At 31.0% G+C, this 10,968-nt stretch overlaps 1 protein-coding gene across 3 annotated transcripts in view; it reads right to left on the bottom strand.

Annotated features, from left to right (window-relative positions):
- Nucleotides 1-10,968, bottom strand: part of LOC106462504 (glutaminase kidney isoform, mitochondrial-like) — a 47,478-nt gene that overhangs the window by 26,002 nt on the left and 10,508 nt on the right. For all 3 annotated transcript variants that reach the window (XM_022389788.1, XM_022389790.1, XM_022389789.1), the window contains exons 2-5: nt 5,603-5,699; nt 4,039-4,175; nt 2,451-2,580; nt 852-931 (exon numbers count right to left, since the gene is read on the bottom strand). In XM_022389788.1, the coding sequence (XP_022245496.1) occupies nt 852-931; nt 2,451-2,580; nt 4,039-4,175; nt 5,603-5,699 (444 nt within the window). The remainder of the gene's footprint in view (nt 1-851; nt 932-2,450; nt 2,581-4,038; nt 4,176-5,602; nt 5,700-10,968) is intronic.

Raw genomic sequence — 10,968 nt, forward strand, 5'->3', positions numbered from 1 at the left:
CATCTTTTAGGCTCAAAACTATGTGTTGTGGCCTTTCTTTTATGTATTGTGTTATGAAGTTTTGTGAAAAATCTGTATGTAATTTTCGGATTCAGCTTACAGGAATTACTGTAGAACATGTAAAACTTTCAAGACAATAAAACCCTTGCAGGCCTGTGTTCTTCTAAACAGAAAAAAACAAACAAACTTAAATTATATGGAATCAAAGATATATTTTTGTAAATTTAAAGTTTTGTGGATTATTACTGTCCCAAAGAATAATTGAAATAACTAGAAACAACAGTAATTTAAACAAGAGAACCAATAACCAACAAAACATTATTTTTAATCAATTCGCAATGGTTAAATGCTTGAATATAGAGCTCATATTTTATTTGGTCATACAAGAATCATGTTAAATCTAAAATTTAGTATCATTCTATGTAAATTCTTTTGTACCATTTTTACAAATTGCAAAAAAAAGAGGAGGGCAAAAAGCTCTTATGTGCAGTACTTAAGGTTTTGTTTTTTAAAAGAGCATGATTATTTTTTTAGTCCTTTGATTGGTAGGGTGTTCACATCCTGAAAAATCTGCAAGGCAAAATGTTGAGATAATAAAAAATTCAATCACTAAAAAAAAGCTGTCCTCTTTTCTTTCAATTATATATACATCTCTGATTCCCAATCAAGTAGTACCAATTCCAGTCTTTTTTTACACTACCCCAGTGTGCCATAACATAAGTAAATCCAGTTCAGGCAGTCTTTAGGGATTCTTGATAATTGTGTTTTTTTTTACTGCTACATTTGTACAATAAGAACTTATTCTAATTAAATTATCTAACAAAGATATATAACACTAAACAAAAGGTTACCTTTGCCCATCTACTGTACACAGTGAAACGCCCCAGTAGTCAGGGTTATATTTGGATAACTGTGGAATGTAAGATGCAACCTTAAAAAGAAGAAATGCAAAGCTTCAGAATAACGAAACATTATAATTGTTTTTATACCTCTATACTATATATTAAAGATATTCAAAAATATTACATGTCAATCTCATCTAATATTTTTCTTGTCTTGGCTTTAATGAGTGTTATCTTCTTTATGAAAATTACAACATGGTATTTATGTCAATATGCTGAATTAGGGTACTTTTTTGTTTTTGGCTTTGCCTTTATTCTGTAATCTCTTATGAAACAGCAAAAGTCACAAGAAAAATGGTGACTCCCATGGTAAAGATTTACAAGTGGAATGAATGTAATAGAATGTTTGTAATTATTAAATAAATTATTATGCATTGTTAGTTAAAGATCAACCATCATATTTGATTTTATTCTAATGAAAATTAAGGTAATTACAAATGGGAATGTGAAATATAAACAGTTGTTTCTTATAATCTCATGGCTGGCCTACTACTTGATAACCTTTGAGTTGTGTTCATGCTGCCACAAACTTTATCACTATTTATCATTTTAGTTTGACCATCTTCTAGAAGAGATATGCATCTACTGGCAAAACTTGTAGAGATTTAAAAAAATTCTACCATCAATTATTGTTCATCAACTAATTGTCACACTCCTTAATCAATTATGTTTGACTAATTTATTATTCTTTGCACAAGATGGCTAAAACCACAAAAAACAACTTATAATACTAAAAATTAGGTTTTAATACTTGCAGTGGGCACAGTACAGTTAATCCATGATATGGCTACATGCTTAATAACAATCCAACAAAATGGTAATATTTTGATCACTTGGATAGTTCAAACACCTGAAAACCCTAATTTTTTATTAGTTGATTATTTTCATAAGCCGTTACACTGATTAAGCTCAACAAGCCTGAATTAAATGAAAAATCATAATGGCAATATTTAAATTACTAAATAATTCAAATAACTAGAAACACTGATTTTGATTAGCTGATTATTTTTGTGGTCAATTTAATTGTAATTTACACTACTGGGTAGCTGAAGTAATTGGAAAAACTAGTTTCTTCATTCGTTTTTAGCCATTTAAGAGTACTGGTACCATCATCCTGTTGGGTTTAATAATTCCCTTGATACAAAGGTTTTGAAAGCTTCACTAGATCTGGTGTGTTTTACTAGATAACTTGATTACTTTGTCATTCAGCTCAAAATCTCTTTTGTACTAGAAGTATCTGTTGGATATCACATGTTGTGAAATAAGTTTAACCCACTTAACCTTGCAGTCATTGAGACACCCTGCACAGCCACCAGATTCATTCAGATTTCTACACACCTAACCTCATATGTAAGTAGTCTAGTCAGGTCACTTAACCATTTTTATTACTTTAAATACACAGTACTGCCTTTACATTTTATAAACTTTCTGTATTCAAATACAACCACCCTAAAAAAATGTTTCATACACTAAGCACAAGTTTTCCCCCTAATTTGAAACATACAATACTCTATTATGCACAAGAGAAAGGCACAAACATCACAGTACCTTGCCTCTAGTGTTGACTTTGCACTTCCAATAGAAGTCTTCAATGTTTTTAACAAAGTCCTGGAAGTCGGGAATTACAAAATGGTGGCGGAATGCTCGGCTAATAAGAACAATGTTCTCCCGTACAACACTGTATGAAAATAACATACAGTTAATATTTGAATAAACTTAAAATGCTTACAAACCTACTAACTCTGCATTAGTCTTCTCGGGTCTTCCCAAACCCCAAATATTTTGCAAACATTGATGCCAACAGATGGAAGCATGTACATGTTTGTTGTTCTCAGGAGGTTCAGTATTTGCCTAGTTTGAGTTAAATTGTTACACTTAGTTTAAGTGATAAAAAAGAAACAAGTTGTAATATTCAATGTTTATTTCTTGATTAATAAAGGAAAAGATTTTGAGTGCTAGTGTTTTTTGTTTACAAAATAATAGTTTATTATTATTTAAATATTTTAAAATTAATTTTTTATGATGGGGTCTGCTCGAACACCAGAAGAGTGACTATGGACATTTTTTTACAGAAGACTAATGCAGAATTAAAATGTATCAAAACCAGCATTAATGTTTCTAATTACAAGAAATATTTAACACAAACATTGAGTACAGTCTATTGTTATGTAGGGATTTCAAGAAGCACTCCTGGATTTAAAAAAAAAATCTTCCTTTTTTTATGTACTTTCCTGCTTTGTATTATGATAATTGCATGAGTAGCTTAAAAAGCAAGTTTTTTATATAATATCAATAAAAATATTGAGTTTTCTTTTCATTTTAATCATATTTCTAATTATATAACACGTACATTATTATCATTCTTAGAATTGAAGTTTCTCTGTTACATGTTGTCTGTGCTGGTGCATAATTTCTCGTTTGAGCTGTTTTATTTTTTCTAGACTTAAACATTTCCCAGTACCTATGTTTATGTATATTGTAAATGCATAATGTAAGTTGAATTGCATATCTACATTGACATGTATCACGATTTCACATCTAAAATTAAATATAATTTTACTACTTTGATACTGCCTTCATAAATTTTATTTATATTTATTTTATAACTCCTATGATAATCATAATATTACGAGCAAAGTTAGCTCAAATGTAATCTGATCTGGAAGTTGATTCACCATTTTATAACATAAGGTAGGGTTGAATTCTGATTAATTCATTAGACTGATACAAATTATTTTTTACAATATTAATGAATTTTGTAATCAATTTTAGAAAACAAAACCATACTTGAAATATGAGTAAAATCAAGTTATTAAAACGCCACTAAAACATCTACATTTAGTAATTCAATATTTAAGTTATATTTCTTGAGACTCCCCTATTAATTAGTTTAGCCTTACATGAAGTGACACAAGTCACACCACAGATAAACTCATTTTTTTCATGCTCTTTTTTTTTTGCTCTTTAGTGGTATGACAAATAACTGGTGAAACAGGCAAGAGAGCCTTCAAGTAAAGCAAGTTTGAAATGGAAACTTTCCATCATAAAAAAATAAAACATTCTTGTTTATATAACTTTGATATATATACCTATTAACTAATTTCAATCACTAATTTATTCACAAAGCTACATATACCTTTTAAATGTAGACTTATCCAAACACAGAGCTTCTGGTGAACCAATGTCAGGAGACTGTTTGTGAGTGGCTCGTAGTTTGGTCATCATCTCTTTCAAACGAGGATCTCCCTTCCTTAATCCAGTGGCAGATAAAGCCTATAAGCAATGAATACATATACATATTTAACTTCTATTAACACTTACGGCATGCTACTCAAAACATTCCTTATTATTTTTTTTGTCTTGTTTGTTGTTGAGTCAAAAATCCTCCGCTGACTAAACTTAACTTGCTGGCAAACATTCCATGGCAATTTTTGTTAGCTTCAAGCCTCATTATTCAGTTTGAATTGATATATATTCCAAGGTGGAAGATTATCTGTGCATGCCTCCAAAAAAGTATATATAGAGCCCTTTTTATACATGACACACCTGTTATACTTTAAAGATTAACAAAAAGAGAAAAGTTGTGTTTGTTCAAACAGTGTTTTTCTACCATATAGATAGTATATGTGGCACCTAGAATGTTCTTGTGGCCTACAGGCAAAACTACTCATAAGCTGTCATCATTCACATAAGGAGATACCCTGGCTTCCTGTTCTTGACTAATTAACACTGCCTAAAATTGTAATAGATATACATGTGCTTAATTTTATCACACTGTTATGTCAATGTCATGTAAGATTTAAAATTTCACTTCAGCACAAATAAATCTTGTTAACAATAATTCCAATCAAGCACTACAGAGAATTTACCAAACATAACAAAGACAACATAAATTTGTCTCACTTTAAAAACTCAAAATCTCTTGAAATTCCAAATAATCAACCAAAGAGATTGAAATTTAACTCTGTGTTAAACAATGACATAATTTATGACTCTCATCTTCAAATCAACAAATACTTTACAGTAAAAATGTATTATCTTTACATTAAAATCTTTTTAGTATATGCTTTTTTTTGGACAAAAAGATATATGCTGAAGGAAATTTAATTGAGGAATATTAACTTCTGAAACTTTGACTATTTATAATTTTATGTTTTTGAAATCATTCAACAGATGAAAATACCTCAAATAACTGTGTTTTGAAAATAAATGCTGATCAAAATCATTTTTATTTTATATTATAATATATTATCAAACAAATATTGTTTGAATTTACATAGAAAATATAAAAGAAACATAGCTAAAACAATACAATGCAGAGATAAGGTTAACAATTAAACATAAAGAACAACTGTAAATAGCATATGCCTGTTTTAAAACTCCAGTGTAAACTTTGCAAAACCCTCTAGAATATTGAATAATTTGAAGTAGTAAAGATTCTGAATGTTGAAAGAAACTCATCTGTTGTCAATCAGACAAAATGCATGAAATCTTATGTTATGAACAAAATCAGACATTAATATATTATGAAACTTAGCATAGTAATATAACAAATGAAAAAACTAAAATTTAACAGAGTTCACACCATCGCAATGTAGCTACTTGATGAGTTTGCAAAATACTTCTTCAAGCTTTTGAAGGCTATATTATGAATATCAATAAACATATTTATACATATCAACTAAGTGAACCATTCTTACAGCCAAAAATCTGCCCACAGGAACCTTCTCATTGATATCTTGAAACATGTCAAACAAAACATCTTCAACATTCTTCTGTCCATCTTCAGCACTCTCACTGTAAAAGATAAAAGAGTTGATCATTCAGTTTACATAATCTACTTCTCAGTTACAGAAAACTAAAATAAATGACTTACAATACTGATTCATCCAGACAAGATTCTATGTTTGCTTAGGTTATTTTCATCTAGATTGGGTGTTCTCACCCTGAAACTCCATTTGTAACTATGAACTTTGAAGACCCCCCCCTACATACACACACATTTATAAGGTTCCTAAAAATCAACAGAGAACAACCTTTTTTTTTTAAACAGGAAGTTAAAACAAAAGGTATTTCAATAGTACACATACTTTATTCTGAAATCATTCCATAATTTTAAAACATCAAATCTCAAATATGTAGAATACTAAGAAGAAAGATCAGACATGGCCAGCATCACAAGTGAAAAAAAATATTAACTTAAAAAGCATATATACTGAATTCCTGATTATCTATTTATCTGAGATGAAAAAAAACACATCATGATATATCCATAACATAGTACATGTAGTTTCATCCCATCAAAATACAACATGCACATTTCCTCGATGTCAAAGAAAACAATTATAACAACATGATGTTATTGAAGATCATAAGTTTAAAATTTTCCTCTCTGATAAAAGGGCACCAAAATCACTTAGATTACAAAGATTCTTTAATTATTTTGTACATGAGTTATAAACTAGTGACTAACCAATAAAACACAGACTTACACTTAGTATTTTAAGACACACTTGCAGCCGACAAGTTAATCCCAAGACCACTGTAAATAGAGTTTTGGTTAATTTGGTTGCAGAGTGTAAAGATAAGCCATGATCGACAACAAAAATGATCGACTGAAAAAAGTAGTTTCACTTGAGAACAGATATACTTTTTTCACTTAACAATAATATAAGAAGGCCATAAATGTGTATGCTACTTATTCCATTTTAATTAGAATACAGTTAAGTGTGTTATATTAGAACAATTTTAGAGGTTCACATTACAATCCATGTTGTCACATCCAGTAATGCTCAATCTCATAACCATGCATGTTAACAATAGCCTTGCAGTATTGTTTCCATTGCAAAAGTCTCTGCCATAAGGCTATCATATCCAAAGCACACTGCTCCTACCTGTAAACTTTTCATAAATCATAAAATGTATGAGAAAGTCAGTTTTCCAGCACCCATTTTAACAGTTAGATATCGCACAAAAATTCAAAAGTACTACATCAGGTGACTTAACTAGTATGTCTTCATATGTAATAGCATGAATACCCATTTCATTTTCCACTGGTTGAATGGGTGGTATGACTGAGACCCTTGTTTTGGTGAACCCATAACCTGTTGAACTCATTCCCAGACAGAGACCTTTCTTTATTATGCTGTGTAAACTTTTGCTTGGGGTACAAGGACAGCTTTTGTCACTGATCTTTATTGTGTAAGTGGATTCTCACCTACTACAAGACAATAGATTTTGCTTACCACAGTTAGTGTATAACATGTTTAAGGACTCTTTCTTCATTTCCCAAGTTGATCCATATTCCTTTGTTTTCCTATGCCATTAAGTACAAGGGATATCCACATTTGATGTCTTGGAAATTCTAAATCCCTGATATTTCACACATCTTTATGATTTGTCTATAAGAAAATTTTGCAGTGAAAAGGGGTATTACATATCCTTTCCAAATGTGCTAAATTTTCAGTTGCAGTGTCTGAACTGTAATAACAAGTTCTAAGCCAACTGCACTCACTGAGGGAGAGGCAAACCTGCCAAAGAACTAATTTTGCTTGAAAATATGTTTAATCCCAAGCTGTACATATATATATATATATAATGATTTCCCAGAATGATACATTGCTTGCCTAGTCCCATTAATAGAAAGGAAAAGAGGTTTCCTGCATCTCTGTTCTCATATATGATCAACATGCTTGTTTTTTGTACTAAAAGGATGTGGATAGAAAGAGAATCGATCAAAAATATTAAAACACGAATAAAATCAACAGGAACTTTTCCAAAAAATGAATAACATTGAATGGAAAATTGAGAAGAAACACTATAGAATGAAGTAAGAATGTGAAAGTATTTGCTTCTAAATGAATAACATTTAATAAAATATTATTCAATGAGAATTAACTTCAAATAGACTAACTCTAAAAGAACCACCATCAAAAAGCCAAAACCTGAAGTAAATTTGGGTAAAGCTTGTGTGCATGTGTGCTTGTTTTTCTTATAGCAAAGCCACATCAGGCTATCTGCTGTGTCCACCAAGGGGAATTGAACCCCTGATTTTAGTGATGTAAATCCATTGACTTACTGCTGTCCCATCGGGAGACTCAGGTAAAGCATCAAGAGAAACAAGTTCAAAAGCAAAAATATTGAAAAGAACAAACCATAATGGAATAACTGACAAATTTATATTTAAAGTCCATATATGCTTATAAGGTACTGCTCCCTAGCAGATTCAGAGGGGTGCAGCCCACCCCTTTTTCATAATTTTTCGCCATTGTGCTCTGAAGTGCACCACTTTTAAAAATAAATAATTTCAATAAAAGATTTTATTTTGTGCCTTTCCTGGCTACAGGCCAATAATTTATGATATTATATTTGAGTCTGATGTATCATTTAGCTGGATCATATAAATTATGTATGCTGAAATTATATGACACCCATCCAGATGACCACACCACCCTTTCCAAAATGCTAGATCTGCTTACTGCTTATTCTAAATGCATTATCTATATAAACTTGGTTGCAACTGAACACATTAACAGCCTTTGTACAACTGCCTAATAATTTATAATTTTTAAAATTACCATTTTTATCACATCATGGAAAACTGTACGAATGTTCAGATTATTTCAAGTTGTTTTTTCATAAATTAAAATGGACATAGTAGATTTAACTGCTGAACATAATAATAAAATATATATATAAAGGAAACAATATAAAAATATCTTTAAAAACTCTTTATTACTGTTAATTTAAAAGAAATAAAACCACACATACATAAAAGCATAAGTATCAGTTTTCCAGGATACTCTTCAGTTTCTGAAATCAGATATCTTCATTTTATTTCTCTGATTTAAAATAGCATATAAACTTTTGGGTTGTCTTTGTGATAAAAGGATTGCTTATTTTCAAACTAAGCTTTTAGAATTTTATCTGAAATTCTTTACAGTTCTTTTTGGATATAATTAGTATTCATTTTAACTCCAGGGTAATGCATTATTATGAATGAAGTAATTTGTATTTATTTTATATTATATTTATGATTATTGTTAGTTTCCTTTTTAATCTTAGCTAACTTACAACCTCTCTCTCTATTACATTTTCTGGATAATGACACTTCCTAAAGTAAGGTTTTAATTCTATCTTAAATCAGAGAAATATGTAAAGAAATCTGATGAATATTTTTCCCTGCAATAAACAAAATTGTTATATTTGTGGGAAGGGTTATATTACATACAATAAATATATTACAGTCCCTACTGGGAAGAAATATTTTTTATGAACTCTAGATTTAGTTGTAATTCACATGATGTTATTTATGTATTATCTTGTATTTGTAGTAAGCATATATATGTTGGAAAAACAGAAAACATATGTTTGAGAATAAATTTACATATATGGTGTTTATGAATAAATAGAATAATTTTTATTTTATATGGCAAATGATGTAATACATATACATCTACTGCCACATGCAAACAAATTATAAACCAACTGTGTGTGAAAAGTAAGGTACTCATAATAAGTGAAGGTTCAACTACAAATGAGATAATTTCCTGCTATAATCATACTGCTAGATAAACAAAAGCATTACTGAATATATAGTCTTGTGATGACTATAATGGTGAGAAATACTTATATTTGAGTATTCTAGAGTATATGTGTACTTGTCATGCAATAGATATTGTTGCGTCAGCGAGTCACATGACCACCGTGACGCAACGTTTCTAGAACTATCATGTACTTTGGCGAATGTTCAAGTTCTTACTAGAAATAGGGTACGCTGGTATATAAAAGAGGGGAATGTAATGTGTGGATAGATAGTGAGTAATTGAACTGCAGTCACAGGGTATTGTTGAAGTTAACGTTCATTCGTTATAGTGTTGTTTTAGCGCGAGTATTGAGATTAAGTGTATCGCAGAGTTATATTCGGAAAGAATAAACCAGTTTTATTAAGTAAAGACTTGTGTTGTTAAAGTTTCGTTGGAACGAAGTTACGGAAAAATCAATTAACAAACGGAGACGTAACAATATGATATACAAGCAACACACATTGTTTCAGTGTTTAAAACTTAAGTATAAGTTCACTTTTGAATAGACGCTTATAAAATTCTCATTCAAAACAAAATTATTTATAATGACCACTTTATCAGTATTTTTTTTTTTACTTTATGCTCCATGGTAGCCATGTAACATCATGCTTTCAATTTTAGAGTTATAGGTACTATCATATTAATGTTTAAGTTTGCAGGATACTCCATTATAACCACAAATTTTATTCCATACTACCAGGGTTGTTTGTTTGTTTGGTGCTTTATGGCGCAAAGCAACAAGGCTATCTGCACAAAACAACAAGCAAACAGTGACAGTAAATTAGAATAAAATGTAAAAATAGAGCGAGTTAAAACCAAAATATGTCGATAAAAGATTTATATACAATCAAAAAGACCTGTAGTGCATAAAAAATTAAAAATACAATCTAGTCGGACAGTGTCACCATTATCAATGACACTGTCTAACGTCAGGGGTTAATTCTTAGAAAATGTGTGACTAAAATGATGCCACCACTCACGGTCGTAACGACGGCACAACAGTAAAATGTGGGCTATCATGACTTGAGTGTCACAATGGCTACACATTGGTGGATCAATACCGGATAAAAGAAAATGATGGGTTAAAAACTGTGGCCAATGCATAGCCTTGCCAAGACAACTTCCTCCTTCCGATCCTTACGGAAGCAAGACAGCCAAAGATCAACAGAAGGTTTGATCTGGAAAAGCTATTTATGACGTTGTTCACCCCAAGTTGACTCCCAACTGGCACGAAGCCGCACCTTGAAGACAGGACCGTAGTCCATGTACGGGACAGGCATGACCATGACAGCACCAGAGCAGACGGACTCAGCTGCAGTGTAAGCGAGCTCGTTCCCGCGAATACCGACGTGGCCAGGGATCCAGAAAAACTGGATGGAAGCAGAAGATAGAGAAATTTGGGCCAGTCGGTGTTGAATATCGACGAGAACAGGGTGAGAACTAACGATAAGCGATTCCAGGGCCAGTAGAGTGCTAAGAGA

Source organism: Limulus polyphemus, unplaced genomic scaffold (assembly GCF_000517525.1).
Source record: "Limulus polyphemus unplaced genomic scaffold, Limulus_polyphemus-2.1.2 Scaffold1185, whole genome shotgun sequence".
Classification (NCBI taxonomy): domain Eukaryota; kingdom Metazoa; phylum Arthropoda; class Merostomata; order Xiphosura; family Limulidae; genus Limulus; species Limulus polyphemus.